This window comes from Anabrus simplex, chromosome 7 (genome assembly GCF_040414725.1).
Source record: "Anabrus simplex isolate iqAnaSimp1 chromosome 7, ASM4041472v1, whole genome shotgun sequence".
NCBI lineage: Eukaryota > Metazoa > Arthropoda > Insecta > Orthoptera > Tettigoniidae > Anabrus > Anabrus simplex.
Genome location: NC_090271.1, coordinates 130,370,328 through 130,389,333, shown reverse-complemented (window position 1 = coordinate 130,389,333; position 19,006 = coordinate 130,370,328). Strand labels below are relative to the sequence as shown.

At 41.3% G+C, this 19,006-nt stretch overlaps 1 protein-coding gene across 1 annotated transcript in view; it reads right to left on the bottom strand.

Annotated features, from left to right (window-relative positions):
• Positions 1 to 959: 959 nt before the first annotated feature.
• Positions 960 to 19,006, bottom strand: part of LOC136876970 (probable peptidoglycan muropeptide transporter SLC46) — a 159,367-nt gene continuing 141,320 nt past the window's right edge. The window contains exons 7-9 of the mRNA XM_067150741.2: positions 16,790 to 16,873; positions 12,641 to 12,797; positions 960 to 1,291 (exon numbers count right to left, since the gene is read on the bottom strand). Coding sequence (XP_067006842.1) covers positions 1,156 to 1,291; positions 12,641 to 12,797; positions 16,790 to 16,873 — 377 coding nt within the window. The 3' untranslated portion in view covers positions 960 to 1,155. The remainder of the gene's footprint in view (positions 1,292 to 12,640; positions 12,798 to 16,789; positions 16,874 to 19,006) is intronic.

Below are 19,006 nucleotides of genomic sequence, written 5' to 3'. Positions count from 1 at the left end.
TCAAGTAGAGTATGGTTTCAATCAATCAATCAATCAATCAATCAATCAATCAATCAATCAATCAATCAATCAATCAATCAATCAATCAATCAATCAATCAATCAATCAATCAATCAATCAATCAATCAATCAATCAATCAATCAATCAATCAATCAATCAATCAATCAATCAATCAATCAATCAATCAATAAATAAATAAATAAATAAATAAATAAATAAATCAATCAATCAATACTGATCTGCATTTAGGGCAGTCGCCCAGGTGGCAGATTCCCTATCTGTTGCTTTCCTAGCCTTTTCCTAAATGATTTCAAAGAAATTGGAAATTTATTGAACATCTCCCTTGGTAAGTTATTCCAATCCCTAACTCCCCTTCCTATAAATGAATATTTGCCCCAGTTTGTCCTCTTGGTTCCGCTGTGTGGGGCCCACGCCAGGATTAATTTGTATGATAACTGGAAATGATCCAAAGGAAAGCAGCACTGGTTGTTCGGGGTGATTTCCGACAAAAGAGTAGTGTTACAAATATGTTGCAAACTTTGGGTTGGGTAGACTTGGGAGTAAGAAGACGAGCTGTTCAACTTAAGCAGAATATTTCGAGCTGTCGGTGGAGAAATAGCGTGGAATGTCATTAGTAGACGAATAAGTTTTTTAATTTTTTTTTGCTAGGGGCTTTACGTCGCGCCGACACAGATAGGTCTTATGGCGACGATGGGATAGGAAAGGCCTAGGAGTTGGAAGGAAGCGGCCGTGGCCTTAATTAAGGTACAGCCCCAACATTTGCCTGGTGTGAAAATGGGAAACCACGGAAAACCATTTTCAGGGCTGCCGATAGTGGGATTCGAACCTACTATCTCCCGGATGCAAGCTCACAGCCGCGCGCCTCTACGCGCACGGCCAACTCGCCCGGTGCGAATAAGTTTGAGAGGTGCTATTAAAAGATGGAAAGGTCATAATACTATATGTTATAAAGCACTTTAATGTCAACTCATTTGTCCTTATATCATTACAGAAATGGTAACGTTCACACAACATAATATTATATAAATTATACAATACAACACAACAACATGTTTATTTGGTGATAAACGAATGGGGCGATCGATGAAATCGTAATGGTAATATGTACATTATCTTTAACTAAGGCCTTTTTGTCAAAATTTTTCGCTCTCGAAAGCTTCATTTGCCTTCGCCAGAAAATCAGGTGTGAGGTATCTGAATCTCTCTTTCGAAATGGATTCGGCTCTCTCCTTCTCAGCATCATCTTCTTTTTGTAGGCGGTAGATCCAACTGAAACAAGGCCCAAATACCAATCTTACTTTGTGGTGCGTTTCAGTCAGTCAGCACGTGTAAAAATTCAGATTAATTTGTCAGGTGGTCAGTATAAACAATGTAAATATAAATTAATCAAATCATTGATCACAATGATTTGTTAGATAAGGAAAAACACTCAAACGAGATGGACAGCAAAGACAACAAAGGATTCCTTAAAGTAGGGATAAGGCTACTAGAGGTGATGAAAAGGAAAAAGGATTTTACATTATTAAGGCATAACCACTTTTTGGAGTAGAATACAATACAATACAATACTTCCTTATTCTAGTTTCGGATTACCTGAAACTGAAAATGATTTATTGTAATCCTAATGTTTTGATATATGTACTTCATAATAATCCTTATAATAATAATACATACATATATACATACATTATCATTATAGCCTGTTATGCCTTTCAGCGTTCAGTCTGCAAGCCTCTGAGAATTTAATAAACGTCACCACAATCCTCGATTTGCAACTAGTATTGTGGCCTCATTTAGTTCTATACCTCTTATCTTTAAATCGTTAGAAACAGAGTCTAACCATCGTCATCTTGGTCTCCCTATACTTCTCTTACCCTATATAACAGAGTCCATTATTCTCCTAGGTAACCTATCCTCCTCCATTCACCTCACATGACCCCACCACCGAAGCCGGTTTATGCGTACAGCTTCATCCATCGAGTTCATTCCTAAATTAGCCTTTATCTCCTCATTCCGAGTTCCCTCCTGCCATTGTTCCCACCTGTTTGTACCAGCATAAATTCTTGCTACTTTCATGTCTGTTACTTCTAACTTATGAATAAGATATCCTGAGTCCACCCAGCTTTCGCTCCCATAAAGCAAAGTTGGTCTGAAAACAGACCGATGTAAAGATAGTTTCGTCTGGGAGCTGACTTCCTTCTTACAGAATACTGCTGATCGCAACTTCGAGCTCACTGCATTAGCTTTACTACACCTTGATTCAATCTCACTTACTATATTACCCTCCTGGGAAAACACACAACCTAAATATTTGAAATTATCGACCTGTTCTAGCTTTGTATCACCAATCTGACATTCAATTCTGTTGAATTTCTTACCTACTGACATCAATTTAGTCTTCGAGAGGCTAATTTTCATACCATACTCATTGCAACTATTTTCAAGTTCCAAGATGTTAGACTGCAGGCTTTCGGCACAGTCTGCCATTAAGACCAAGTCGTCAGCATAGGCCAAACTGCTTACTACATTTCCACCTAACTGAATCCCTCCCTGCCATTTTATACCTTTCAGCATATGATCCATGTACACTACAAACAGCAAAGGTGAAAGATTACAGCCTTGTCTAACTCCTGTAAGTACCCTGAACCAAGAACTCATTCTACCATCAATTCTCACTGAAGCCCAATTGTCAACATAAATGCCTTTGATTGATTTTAATAATCTACCTTTAATTCCATAGTCCCCCAGTATGGCGAACATCTTTTCCCTCGCTACCCTGTCATATGCTTTCTCTAGATCTACGAAACATAAACACAACTGCCTATTCTTCTCGTAGTATTTTTCAATTCCCTGGCGCATACTGAAAGTCTGATCCTGACAGCCTCTCTGTGGTCTGAAACCACACTGGTTTTCATCCAACTTCCTCTCAACGACTGATCGCACCCTTCCTTCCAAGATGCCAGTGAATACTTTGCCGGGTATACTAATAAATGAGATACGTCGATAGTTGTTGCAATCCTTCCTGCTCCCTTGCTTATAGATAGGTGCAATTACTGCTTTTGTCCAATCTGAAGGTACCTTACCAACACTCCACGCTAATTTGACTACTCTATGAAGCCATTTCATCCCTGCCTTCCCACTATACTTCACCATTTCAGGTCTAATTTCATCTATTCCTGCTGCCTTATGACAATGGAGTTTATTTACTATCCTTTCCACTTCCTCAAGCATAATTTCACCATCATTTTCCTCCTCCCCATGAGCGTGGCAGTTTGCAACACCACCATGATTATTTCCTTTTACATTGAGAAGATGTTCAAAATATTCCCTCTATGTCTCCAGTGATTCCCTGGGATCTATTATGAGTTCACCTGAATTACTCAAAACACTGTTCATTTCCTTTTTCCCTCCCTTCCTAAGATTCTTTATTACTGTCCAGAAAGGTTTCCCTGCTGCTTGACCTAGCCTTTCCAGGTTATTACCAAAATCTTCCCATGACTTCTTTTTGGATTCAACAACTATTTGTTTCGCTCTGTTTCTTTCATCTACGTACCAATCCCTGTCTGCCTCGACCCTTGTTTGGAGCCATTTCTGATAAGCCTTCTTTTTACGTTTACAGGCTGCTCTCACTTCATCATTCCACCAAGATGTTCGCCTTTTCCCATCTTTACACACAGTTGTTCCTAGGCATTCCCTTGCTGTTTCTACTACAGCATCCCTGTATGCCACCCATTCACTTTCTATATCCTGAACCTGCTTACTGTCTACTGTTCGAAACTTCTCACTAATCATATCCATGTACTGCTTTCTAATTTCCTCGTCCTGGAGATTTTCTACCCTTATTCGTTTGCAGACAGATTTCACTTTCTCTACCCTAGGGCTAGAGATACTTAGTTCACTACAGATCAGATAGTGGTCCGTATCATCGAAAAATCCCTGAAAAACTCGTACATTCCTAAAATATTTCCTGAATTCAAAGTCTGTTAAGATATAGTCTATTATGGATCTGGTACCCCTAGCCTCCCATGTGTAGCGGTGAATAGCCTTATGCTTGAAGAATGTATTCGTAACAGCTAAACCCATACTAGCACAGAAGTCCAGCAAACGTTTCCCATTCCCATTAGCTTCCATATCTTCTCCACATTTACCAATCACCCTTTCGTATCCTTCAGTTCTATTCGCAACTCTCGCATTGAAATCGCCCATTAGCACTATTCTATCCTTGCTGTTGACCCAGACCACGATGTCACTCAATGCTTCATAAAACTTGTCAACTTCATCCTCATCTGCACCCTCACATGGTGAATACACGGACACAATTCTTGTCCTAATTCCTCCCACTGACAAATCTACCCACATAATTCGCTCATTCATGTGCCTAACCGAAACTATGTTGCGTGCAATGGTATTCCTGATAAAGAGCCCTACCCCAGACTCTGCCCTTTCCTTTCTAACACCCGTCAAGTACACTTTATAATCTCCTATCTCTTCCTCCTTATCTCCCCTTACCCGAATATCACTTACTCCTAGCACATCCAGATGCATTCTCTTTGCTGACTCAGCCAGTTCTACCTTCTTTCTTCCATAAGGTCCCTTAATATTGATAGCTCCCCCATCGAATTCCATTTCGTTCGCCAAGTTGTTTCCAAGCAGTCCCTCGCCTGTCAAATGGGAGTGGGACTCCATTACTCCCATAGGTCCGAGGTTTGCTTAAAGTGTTCTGAGCTCGGTAAATTCATGAAGCAGGATGCTGCCCTACTTGCACATAGTCCAAGTTAGGATCTCTCCTCTAACGGGTTATGGACCACCGGTGAATTGTATAGTCCTAGCCGCCTGAGTACAAGGAGGGCCACGACTCAGAATATGTCCGAGATGCCCACTCCCATTCCATAGCAACTGGTATCCCGACTCTCAGAACCACTTACTAGGTCACTCAGCCGTTGCCCATGGTTCACGAACTAGGACGTGACTACAGTAACCCACAAACATGAACCATTATAATAATTATGCATCCCTATATATTATAAATTATAATTTTACTTATTGATACTCGTTTTAAACAATATTTTTTAAGTTCAAGGAAAAAACACGTATCCTGTCGTTCACTATTTACATTTATGTTAATTTTATATTTTTTCTTTCCTTTTGCCATATAATACAAAATTTCGTCGTCTTTCCAGTTTGATCCTCTCTTCTGTGGTACTTTGCTAACTGTAAAATTCTTTCTATTTCAATTTTAGTATCATAATCAGTCCCCGATCTGAGTGTGCTAACGTAAGTCGCAAGGGTTGACGCTGAAGGCTTGCAGATGTAGACTTTCCATCGATGTGCTTCTCACACAGCCAACTCTGTCACCTGCTCCCGTGTCAATGGCAAATCAGGATACAACAAAAAAGTAATTCTGTCTCCCTACTGATTCGTAATAAATGCACCTCTTTCATTGTTCCTCCCCACAATAAATAACGATACGCGTCATCTTTCCATCTTTGACATTTACCTTCTTTAATATACTCATTAGCCATTGCAGCATACCACTTACTTCTCCATTTGTAAGTATTTCTTTCTTTCCTTTTTACTTTCTTTCTTTCTTTTGCTTCATTATCGCCTTTTTGTTAATTTAACAGAAGTCTAGTAATGTACTTTAGTCTTAAATTCTGGCATGATAATCTGCATCTCGGTGTCTTTTACTCTTGTAATTCCCTTCTTACTCAGCGTATTTTATTAATTCTGAATCTCTTTATCTCACCATTCTCCGAATGATATTCTGTCTAGTATCCTTTTCACCTTCTGAAGGCGAATTACGAGGATAATAAGATTTTATAGGGAGCGTCATAAATATCAGGATAGGCTTAAAAAATTACGATGAACTGAAGCGAGAGGCTGAAAAAACCGAACGGCTGCAAGGACAAGGCACTGCCTATAGTTCACGATGATGTTTAAATAACCGACATGAAAGGCATAAAACGACGTGAACCCAAGAAAAATCACAAGCCTTTGGTAGATAACGATAGATTGCAATTTGATGACTAGCTGTACGGTACGTATCTGTCATTGTCGGGTTGATATGATAATTAAGGTACAGTGCGGTACATAGTATTGTAGTAACCCAACAGTACTGAGGTAAGTAGTCACCCTGTCCTGTTAACTCAATATTTGCTAGTATATGACTTTCTTTGTTGTATCCTGATTTGCCATTGACACGGGAGCAGGGGACAGAGTTGGCTGTGTGAGAAGCGCATCGATGGAAAGAGTACATCTGCAAGCCTTCAGCGTCAACCCTTGCGACTTTCGCTAGCACACTCAGATTGGGGACTGCAAACGTTTAAATTCGTATGAATAATTTGTTTCAGTGAATCCAGGCCACAAAAGAGATTAATCCTTTCTGCAACCTGTTAATTTCGTAGTTTCAATAAGAAGCCTGCGAGGGGTTTTATTTTAAAAGGAGGTTTCGTTACCAAGTTGAAGGATATTCAAAAGAAGCATAATCAGGAGTCCTTACTTCTAATCCAGCTTATGGATAGAACGTTCATGAGCTTGTAATTGAGTTAAGAAACTGCACGAGGTAGTGTATATGTCTGTCCCAAAAATGTGTGTATGATTTGCTGCACTTCAATCCTGCCATGTTTTATGTCAGTTACCGAAACAATTTTGTCAATTTATTCTGTTTTATATCTTTTCAACGAGTGGTTCCTTCCAAAGTTCGATTGTAGAGTGGCGTCTCCGGATCCTAAGATCGTAATTTCATGTAGTGTTTGAGATAATTGTTATTTTCAGGGTCAACACAATTATTATTTATCAGCTTCTCATAAATTAATTGAAAACAAAAAGCTTGTTCGTTGTGCTGCGCGTTCGTTGTGGGAATATGTTGACCACTGCTCTTGTGAAGCACTCTCTAAATATTCGGATTTCATTTTCTCGGAATTCTTACTCAACTTGAGGTGGTAAAAGTTGACGCCATAGTCTGCATGTACTGTATATTGAAAATGGATCCAATCGGTGGGGACCAATTAACAAAGTCTCCTTGTAAGTGAATATCGAGAAAGTTCACTTTAACCCATCCAAGCAAAACTCTTTTACAAGGATAAGAACATATATACACAATCGCATCACATTATTATAACCACCTTTTATTATCCTGAGTAACCTTCCATCTCAGCACGGGGAGCATCTAGAAGTGCTGGCAGTGACTCAGTCAGGTGCTGATAGTTCTCCCCGGGGCATTTGGAGCCATCCGGTCCTCATTGCATCCCACAGCTATTGAAGAGTGCATGGCGGAACAGATGGACGGCAAACATAGAGGTTGTCCAGCATAAATTCAATTGGATTGATAGCGAGGCTGTTTGGGAGCCACAGAAGGACTTTGAAGTCTTGATCGTGCTCTTTCAACCACGTGCGGACATTTTCAGCCGCGTAGCACGGTGTATTATTGTGTTGTATTATATCATTCTCCCGAGGAAAGACAATCATCGTGTACGGCTGAACTTGATTTCCAGGGATGGATTCATAACCAACTCGATCAAGAGTGCCTTCCGCCCTGTTCGCCGAGAAATGTTTGCAGGGTGTTTTTTCTCCGACGTTTCTCGCCTGACACGATGACATCCATCCGTTCTACGCAGCTGCAAACTTGACTCATCAGAGATGGCTACTTGTCACAGATCAGCAGAGGTTCAGTCACCATACTGTCGAGCAAATTCCAGCCGGTTTCGTCGATGCACCAGTGTTAGCGTGGGTGCAGTCACCCTCCACCTACCCCGAAGCCCCATTCGCTAAAGGATTTGCTGAAATGTTGCGGTAGAAACGTGTCTAGACGTCTCTCTGGTTCACTTGGACGGTGAGTTGTTCCACTGTAGCATGCCGGTTGGCACTTATGTCAGGTGGTCATAATAATGTGATTCGACTGTGTATTTATACGAGGGGTGAACTATATTGTTTTACACTTTATTTTTTGTACGCCCGGGTCTGGTTCACGTTTCACTTTTGAAGGTGGTGACGTGTAACTAATGTCTTGTTCCACCGTTTGGTGCCAGCACACGCACAGGGGCCAACGAATGCACTCGTCATAGCCATTTCATAACAACACTGTCAGCGTGGGAGCAGACAACATGGAAAGCAACCGTCAGGGACAGCGCTATACGACTTGGTTCCTATGGAAAGAAGACGTGACCACTGGAGCAATTCATCGGCGCTTGGTGGCAGTCTGTGGAGAACATGCGCCGTCACGGAAATAGTTTACAACTGGGTAGAAGGTTGGAAAACAGAGCGCACATCGGTGGACAAGGGAAACCGTTCTGGAAGGAATTTGACTGTCAACGCCAGCCAACGTTGCCCGGGTCGAACAGGCCATCCAAGGAAACAAATGCATCACACTTATTGAAATGGAGGCAGTCGCGGGCATTAGCCGAAACACCCTGCAGCGGATCGTGCACGGCCACTTACAGTTTGGGAAGATCTCATCCACGTGGGTGCCTAGACTCTAGTCTGCAGACGAAAAGCAGAGGCGTGTGGACGTGTGCAGAGAACACTTGCAACGCCATGATCAAGATCCAGTCGACTTCATGGTTTGTGACTAGTGATGAGACATGGCTCCATTACTACGAGCCACAAACGAAACAACAATCGATGCACTGGAAGCATAGGGGCAGTCCATCGGCAAAAATATGTCGAAAAGTGCCATCAGTTGGCAAGCGAATGGCGAATGTTCTGGAACACAAAGGGCACCATCCTCATTGACTGGCTGGAATTTGGGGTCATGATTAACAGTACAGCATATGTGGCAACCCTTAAGCATTTACGTCGTGCCATTCAAACTAAGCGGCCAGGAAAATGGGCTAAATGTGTGCTTCTGCAACATGACAATGCTCGGCCTTACACTAGCCGAGAGACCACCGCTGCCATTGATCAAATAGGATTCGCGGTGCTGCCACACCCACCATACTCTCCCGACTTGGCACCAAGTGATTATCACCTGCTCGGAAATATAAAGAAACCTCTGCGTGGTCGCCGTTTTGCGGATTTTGCAGAACTGCACACAGCTGTCCAGGCAAGGGTACGCAGCACTTAGAAGGAATGGTTTCAGGAACGTCTCGAGAGACTGACACATCGATGGCAAAAGTGCACACAGTAACAAGGAGATTGTGTTAAGAAGATGGACGTAACAACTGATGTGTAATGTACTTCATTTGGATAGAAAAAATAAAGAGTAAAACAATATAGTACACCCTTCGTATTAAAATAAATTTTGCCCTCTAAAAAGACTTGAAGTAAAATATTCTTTTCTAGATATTCGTGTCATATTTAAATGCAAGCTGCACTGAAAGGCGTCATTTAATCTCACAGAGCAAGTTGACGGCAGCCCTAAAGATGGTTTTCCATCGTTTCCCATTTTCACACCAGGCAAATACTGGTGTTGCTCCTTAATTAAGCCCACGGTCATTTCCTTACCTGTCCTAGATCATTTCCACCCCGACGTCACCGAAAAGTCTGTCTGAGTAGGCGCGATTTTAAACCCCTAGCAAAAACCAAACAAAAAACAACTTGACTTGTCACAATTAATTTTAACCAGTTATATGATCAAAAGTTCCGGACCCCCAAAAACATACGTTTTTCGTCTTAGGTGCATTGTGCTGCCACCTACTGCCAGGTACTCCATATCAGCGATCTCAGTAGTCATAAATCGTGAGAGAGCAGAATGGGGTGCTCCGCGGAACTCACGGACTTCGAACGTGGTCAGGTGATTGGGTGTCACTTGTGGCAGAAGTCTGTATGCGAGATTTTCACACTTCTAAACAGCCCTAGGTCCACTGTTTCTGATGTGATAATGAAGTGAAAACATGAAGGGACACGTACAGCACGAAAGCGTACAGGTCGACCTCATCTCTTAACAGACAGAGACCGGCGACAGTTGAAGAGGGTCATAAAGTGTAATAGGCAGGCATCTATCCAGACCATCACACAGGAATTCCAAACTGCATCAGGATCTACTCCAAGTACTATAACAGTTCGGCGGGAGGTGAGAAAACTTGGATTTCATGGTCGAGCGGCTGCCCATAAGCCACACATCACGCAGGTCAATGCCAAACGACGCCTCGCTTGGTGTAAAGAGCGCAAACATTGGACGATTGAACAGTGGAAAAACTTTGTGTGGAGTGGCGACTCACGGTACACAATGTGGTGATCCGATGGCAGGGTGTGGGTATGGCGAATGCCCGGTGAACGTCATCTGCCAGCGTGTGTAGTGCCAACAGTAAAATTCGGGGGCGGTGGTGTTATGGTGTGGTCGTGCTTTTCACGGAGGGGGCTTGCACCCCTTGTTGTTTTGCGTGGCACTATCACAGCACAGGTCTGCATTGATGTTTAAAGCATCTTCTTACTTCCCACTGTTCAAGAGCACTTCGGGGATGGCGTTGCATCTTTCAACACGATCGAGCACCTGTTCATAATGTACGGCCTGTGGCGGAGTGGTTACACGACAATAACATCCTTGTCATGGACTGGCCTGCACAGAGTCCCGGCCTGAATCCTATAGAACACCTTTGGGATGTTTTGGAACGCCGACTTTGTGCCAGGCCTCACCGACCGACATCGCTACCTCTCCTCAGTGCAGCGCTCCGTGAAGAACGGGCTGTCATTGCCCAAGCAATCTTCCAGCACCTGACTGAACGTATGCCTGCGAGAGTGGAAGCTGTCGGCAAGGCTAAGGGTGGGCCAACACCATATTGAATTCCAGCATTACCGATGGAGGGCGCCACGAACTTGTACGTCATGTTCAGCCAGGTGTCCGTATACTTTTGATCACATAGTGTATGTTGTTCACAAAAGTCTCAGTTCTGTAACATTGTCTGTAGTTGTTTGACGTCCACTAACACATATAGATTTTTGGAGACACTGGGACAGGCTAGGGTCAGGATTAGGAAGGTAGCTGTTGTCAGTTTCATTAACATACAAATTAAAATAAAGCGCCGAAGTTCACCCGATCTGAACATTGGAAACATCAACAACCCGCTGTTGGTAGGGTTCGAATCAACCATTTCCTGAACGCAAGTTGATACCCTCAAAGATATTACTGTTACAGGGCTTCTGGTGAGATGCTGGGGAACAAATAGCAGATAATTTCGTGACATTTATGTCCGCTTCTGTATAAGTAAACAAGCAGTTCAGGACGTTGCCAAGGTACAGTATACTGTCGCTATAGGCTCCCCCAGCCCCTTCAAATCTACACTAAAAAGTATTGCCTCTGTACCCTTAATCATGCATGGTAGATTCTCTCATATCCGATCACACGTTATCCGATCACCCAGCCGCTGTGTTTGTCGCTACTTGAAAGTGAGTCATGGCAGCTCATTGTTTCCCTACTACAACGAAATAGCGAACACAGAGCTATTGACGGCTGACCAGTGTACCTCAGTATAACGAATGTTGTTTGTGTGCGCGTTAAACTGTTAATTACCGTTACACAAGTTTGGGGCAATGGTAATGTTCAATGGCATTGTATAATGCAGTTTTCTCAAGCGACAATGAATAATGTACAAAAACTAAAACGTATTGTATGCACATTACAACCTAAACGATCAATTCCACAACGACTGGAGAACGGTGAGTTCGTTCTAAAACTATCTTCAGAGATAGGAGTAGGTGTTAAAATGATTACGGGAAGGAACTAATTAGGAAATGCATTGAGCCATGTTCAATAACGATCGACGGGGAACAGGTTTTAAAAAGCAGATCAACGTCAAAAGCAAAAACCGTGCTCCTTGAAAGAATAATATTATGTGACGCTACTGTTGTTACAATTACAGCGGCATGTAAAAGTTTGTTTTTAGTTATGGTACTATAAGAATATTTTACATTCATTTCTGTGTTATAATACAAGTTTTTATTTGTTCCACTAATTATCGAACCTTTCTCGTGTTCGGACCCAGCCCGGTCCCGAACGTGAAGGATATGAGAGGTCCTACTGTAGTTTAATTAAGATAATTGTGTATGGTATGCTTTGTCGCAATAAAATTTATAAAATGAAGTCAAGAAAGACCTGGAAAGGAACAACATACGAGAAGAAGAATTATTGGAAAGAAAGATTTTTAGGAAGAAAGTCTTACAAATGGAAGGATTCCAAAGGAAGAAGGAAAGGAAAACAGGCACAAAGTGGACTGAAGACAGGAAAAAGAAACACAGTGAAACAATGAAAGAATACTGGAAGAAAAGGAAAGAACAACTAAGGAGGAACAATTGAAATTTTAACGTGGTCCTTAGAAGGCCGGAACGCAAGATGAAGAAGAAGAAGAAGAAGTAATTAAGTCAATTACCTACGTACATAAAAAAATAAATAGGATTATCCTGTCCGATGTATTTTCAGGTATCTTCCAAAGCTATTGTTTAATTATTCTATTTTCACCCTGTCCTAACTGATAGCTCTATGTTACCAACAGTGGAAGAAGAGAAGTACGTACAGACAATATCTAATGTTGTAATCTGAGATGGAGCCTTTTAAATAATACATATGTTCTATGCATATTGTAATAGAGTCTTGTTCTTAATGAGTTAAAATAGATGCAATCAGCTGCTTTTTTTACCATTGTTGAGCACTATTTACAAATGACAATTGGCAATCAGTATACTCACATGAAGATGATAATACAGGGAATAGTGACGGCTGATCCCAGTAAATAGAATGCCCCCGCCATGGTACTGATGGTACTTGTGTACATGAGGCTGAACAGCGGACTGTACACGACCGGCGCAAACGCATCAAACACCCCAAACAATGAATTCACTTTTCCTGCAACAGAAGATCATTATACCATCAGATCAATAGATACGTTTTGTAAATCGTATGGCCACCGTAGCCCATTGTAGAGCAAAGTATCTGACGAGGATGGACAGCGACTTCGATGGTAGTGGTGATTTTTGTTTTAAGAGGAAGTACAACTAGGCATATAGGAAACTGCGTACCGAGCAAGTGGCCGCGTGGTTTGGGCCACGTAGCTATCAGATTGCATTCGGGAGATAGTGGGTTCAAACCTCACCGTCCTCAGCCCTGAATAGGGTTTTCCGTGGTTTCCCATTTCACACCAGGCAAATGCTGCGCTGTATATTACTTAGGACACAGTCGCTGCCTTCCCTTTTCCTCCCTATCGTCGTCGTAAGACCTATCTGTGTCGGTTCAACGTAAACCAAATTGAAAAAAAAGGGGAGGGGAACTGCACGTTAGGGTAGTGTGTGATGCAGGATTTTGTGGTATAGTATTAATATCCAGTCTCGGAGCCAAGGGAATCGTTCACGGTTAAAATCTCACAATTCGAGCAGGAATAAAACTAGGGACCCAACGCCCCAAGGTACGTCAGATACGCTGACCGGTCAACCTACTACAAGAAGTCATTGGGATTAGAAAGGTGAAATCATTTAATCTTACCTCATGTTACTTGCTCGGGAGTAAAAATGAAACGCCATACGGTTTTTAGTGCAGGGAGTGTCCGAGGACAAGTTCGGCTTGCCAGGTACAGGTCTTTTGAACTGACTCCCGTAGGCGACCTGCGTGTCGTGATGAGGATTAAGACGACACATACACCCAGCCCCCGTGCCAGGGAAATTAACCAATTATGGTTAAAATTCCCGACCCTGCCGGGAATCGAATCCGAGGCCCCTGTGACCAAAGGCCAACTCGCTAACCATTTAGCTATAGTGTCGGACTGTTTAGAAGTGATATTGACGAGAGAATAGGAATCCACCAAACTGACTTTTGAAATGTGTTTGCTTTTACAAAATTATCTAAAATTGTGCGACACATTTTTATCCCACAACAACCTCTGCCATTAGCTGACATTTATAAAAATATGCTGTCACTCGCAATATTCAACACAGATAAATGTGCTTACAACTGCGTCACAATAAAAACTTCAAGGGACTTGTTGAAATGTGCGGTGCCCCTCCCACCCCCTCCCTTTTTCATGACATGATAACTCTTATGTATTACAAGAAGGGCGACAGATTATTAAAAGGGATGATGAAGTGAAAATAAATTCATTTGTTCTTGAGGTGCGCGTAGTTCGCTTCAAATTTACTCCCTGAACGAGCAGTGTTCATGAACGAGAATGAAGTGTATTTTCCTATATACTTTTCTTTCATAAAATATACCTTGTGTAGAAACGTCTTGTATTTTGTTTGCATTTATGATACCGTACGTATCATCCTAAACATTTTCTACAAGAAAAGTCATATGCGTTTTCGCGAAAATTCAACTTTCTGGTGTTTTTGCTGTAGTCGCCTTCACTAATGAATAGATTACTCATTTAGTTATCATTCATCATCATTCGTGGAAAGTCGTTCTCTTGTTAACAGCCAGCAGAAGAATGAGCGTGTCATTCTACGGAAAGCGTTTGGAAGCTACAGCTGTATTGTTAGAATGCTAAGTTCGTGTTTATCGATGTTTGAGAACTGCTATGGGCTGTGGTTTATTTACTCAGCCATTTTCATGTTTATATAATAATTTGCTTTTACGTCTTATCGACACAGGTAGGTCCTATGGCGATGGTGGAATAGGAAAGGGCTGAGAGTGGGAAGGAAGCCGCCGTAACTTTAATTAAGGTACAGCCCCAGCATTGGGGAAACCACGTAAAAAACTATCTTCAGGGCTTCCGACAGTGGGGTTCGATTTCATTATCATAGTAATCGTATCACCGTATATTTTTATATTCTATGTTTCAATCATTTTAATATTGTGTAGGTTTAGGATTCACATTTAGTGAGTTTATAATTCACATTTCATTTTGCATCAGCCTAGATAACCATTTCTTCAGTCACGATCAGCTTTACGTGGCGTGCTCTCGAGTATTTAGGGGGTATACGCCATATACAGGGTCTCTCATATCAACTAAGACCGAACGCACAATGTTTGCACTCTGCGCTAAGGCAGCTGCATCAGCCGAACTTCTGTCGCGCGCGGCCGCCCTGCTTTAAGCGTGTACAGGGACGTAGCCAAGGGGAGGGGGCGGGTGTTACTGGGGGTTATAAACCCCCGCCCACGATTTTTACAAAATAAAATATACAGAAACTGACAATAAACAAGTGAAAGTCGATTCAGTAGGTTGGCTCTTTTGAATCTGTTGAATCTATTTTCTAAGAAGCCTCGAAAGTTGGATTTTAGATTGTAAACTGAACACTGTAAAACTGTTGTCCTTTATCGTATTCTTCTTGTGCTGTATTTTAATGTAAGATTTTGTAGTGTACCGGTACTGCAATCTGAATATCAACATAATTTGTAACAGTGTCCTTATAATGACACCCATGCGTGCGCACATCACACACGTACAAGCACCTTCAATATGTTCAATGATCATTTTATAACTATAACCCCTCCCCACCATCGGTCGATCCTGGCTACGCTACTCTACTCAGAGTGTATACAATCTCATATGAAATCGTACCTTATAAAAGATGCTGAAAGTGTCGTCTTTCCTGGGTTATACAGGCAATGCATCCGGTAATCACATTCTGGCTGACGCGAGTTAGTTCCGCCACTATAACGTTCCTGATTTCGTTCGTAATATTTTCTTTCAGTTCCTCCAATGTGTAAGAATTTGTTCTATACAATTTTTCTTTCAATTTACCCCACAAGTAAAAATCACACACTGTTATATCTGGAGGACTAGGGGGATATAGACCAGCACTGATCACTCTGCCTACAAACATTTCCGAGATTGTAAGAAGGGAATTTTCTGCTATATGACCAGGGACTGAATCTTGTTGAAACCACCCACCCGATTTTTCTGCTTCCGTTAACTGATGGGAGAACGGCGTCAACTTCATAAAGACTATTAGGATTTTCTGCACACCAATAGCGAGAACTTTTACATACAAAAATACGGTGTTGCAATGATAACTGGACTGACGACTTATGCTTGCCAGGTTGAACACGTGCAGGCTGATTGCAAGGTCAACAACTTTGCGCGCGCCTCCCATACTGGAGCTTACGTATCGCAGAATAAACACGCCGCTTCGACGGTCTTAGTTTATATAAGAATCCCTGTATTTGTGTACCCGATGAGAAGGCCGTAAATATTGTCTACAAGAGCGTGTTGTAAGACACACAAACAATTGCAGACCTCCTTAATTTAACCACTTCAGTCCTTAGTCATAAATCCGTACGAATGGGTACTTTAGCTAGTATTAAATAAAGTAACAAATACATAATATAGGCTACAATGAAACTAGTATACAGATTCCAGAATTCGGCACGAAATATGTTAAAACGCTGTAAATTACGGTCGTGTAGCAAAAAGGTTTTTAATGTGCATCAATATTATAAAAATTGAAATTGGAATAAATTAAAGTAACATGAAATGGCAAGAAAGACAGATTACATAACTCTTATTTATAATTGATATATACAAATGTATTAACAGATTTCATGGTAGACTACATTCTTGGTTCGAATGGAAGCGTCTGCGACGACTACCTAGTCTTTTCCTGGTGCAATAAAAGACGATTAATTTTCTGCCATGCTTGGAAGAGAAATTGAGTTTCCATTACTTGCTCTCTGTAGGGTCATTAATATGTAAAGCATTTCATCGTTTACTTACGGGCTTTACAAAGTGTTGGTACCAATACCTACGCTCTTATTTGTTCGCTGATTCATTAGGCATCCCATCACCAACACAAATCCTAAGAGAGAGTGTTACCCTCTAAGGCGCCAAACGTACCCCTTCAGAGTACGGAATGAAAACTTCTATAGTTAGATAGTTAAAAAGTAAGTATATTTTACAAATCACTCACCAAACTCATCTGCATCGGCTACTTTGGATGCCAATGAGCGCATGGCTATTCCCGAGGCACCACTCAACATCTCCACAACCGGACCTGCAACGGACACATTATAATATCATTAATGTCTAATTACTCTTCCTCTGCGCTGTAACAGAACTTCAACATTGAGCTTTGAGTGACTGAAGAGATGTAATACGTTTCTTCCAGTATTTCCGTCACTTCACCAGCTCCACATTTTTCTATTGTAAATAGAATTGATATAACAGGAAAGTTATATCCATGCTAAAATAGTGAACATTGCGTGGTGTTATGCATAAACCAGTATTTAGAAGTGATAGCATACTCAGTTGTTCTCAGTATTCTCTTGAAGAAAGTTTGATTAGAATCGGGAGCTTGTAGGTTTTCACTTGAATGTTCTTCCTAACGGATGATTATACATAAAAGCCAGACATATGTTTTTAACCTCACCCTCTCCTATTTTAAATCTCATCCACACAACATCATCCATTTCATTTGAAATTTATTTTATTAACTTGTTTATCTCTTTTGTTATTAATATCGCTATTCCTACTGGATTTGCTCCCCTCATCTCCTTTGTCCTTTTCACTGTATTCCTTACTACAAAACCCTTCCATACTAAGCTTTTCCCTACTGCTAGCTACGTCTAGAAAAAGCAACAATATCAAAACCCTCTACCAACTCCGCCACTTCTTCATTGCCGAGCTTACTAGACACCCCTTCAATATTTACAAAACCCACTTTCTAGAATAGTTATTTCTTACCCCCTTCTTTTTCTCTGCCCTCTCCTCTATTGTCACTGCCCTCTGTTGTATTTGTGGTCTTGCTTCTAATTAATCTCACTTCCCAAATTTCACCTGCGTTCACCACCTATTTTTACAATTTCCACACTCTCTTTACCCCCTTTCTTATCTAGCACCTTAGTTTTGTTCCCCCAGAGTTCTTTTAAACACAAACTTCTTCCTCTACCCATTGATTCACGTCTTCTTTTCTCTCTCTCCTTAAGTCCTCTTGTCTGCGTCATCCCCTAGCTGCCCTCAAATCTTGCTATTCCTGGCTCCACGTGCTCCACATTTAGCACTTCCCCACCTTGCTGTGCGGTGCAGTCTTCAAGAAAATGTAAAGTAATTAATACCGTGAACTCTTTCGGCATTGAAACAATTCAAAGGGAACTGGCACTTATCAAAACACACTTCCAAATCATACCAGCTAAAATCTGTCAAAAAGCTAGAAACACGCGGGTTGCGTCTTTGTGATACGCTGGACATTACAGAGAACGTGAAGCCTGAACTGGAAGGTATCCCAGAATACCTCGGATTCCGTCTGCAAACAAAATATCGTGATGACCTTAAACGAAATCGGGGTACATCATGGTGACTATAAACAAATATTTGGCTGGTACTGACAATGTTGATCTTCCAGAATGTTAAACACCTACATTCATCTCCAAATTCAAGTACTGTCCTGTGACATCCGTAGATTGAAAATACTCGTAGTTTTGAGAGATAAACGCCACAGATTTATACCAGAAAACTTGGAGAAGACTGTTGTAGTGCACTGCAAAGCAAATTCTGGACATGAAAAGTGGGGTGTGCAGCGGAAAATGAAAGAGAAATGTACATTTAATTATGTTTCCCCACTTTATGTTTTTTATACACGAGTTTCTTACAATCTTAATAACTGATTGATAACCTGATACGCCTCACAACTATGCATGGATTGTTAGTACTAGTGGAACAGACACAGCTGTTATTACTATGATTTTTTTGTTTTATCAATCAGTTGTTCATTTATGATTATGATTTTGTGTATTGGTGTGGGTGAATCGCGTGATTCTAGTAAAGGAATGTTACATTTGCATTTCATACAAATGTTTAATAGCATGAAAATAAGTGGATACTTAAATGCATATTTCATCACCTTTTGCAGCATAGTTGCATGCTTATATTTGTGATTTATACATCATATAAATCCGATGTCTATTCATAAGTTAGAAGTAACAGACGTGAAAGTAGTGAGAGTGATTGCAGGTGCAAAGAGGTGGGAACAATGGCAGGATGGTACTCGAAATTAGGAGATAAATGCTAAGTTAGGAATGAATTCGATGGATGAACCTGTTTGCACAAGCCTGCTTCAGTGGTGGGATTATTTGAGGCGAACGGAGGAGGATAGGTTGCCTAGAAGAATAATGGACTCTTATGCAGGGTA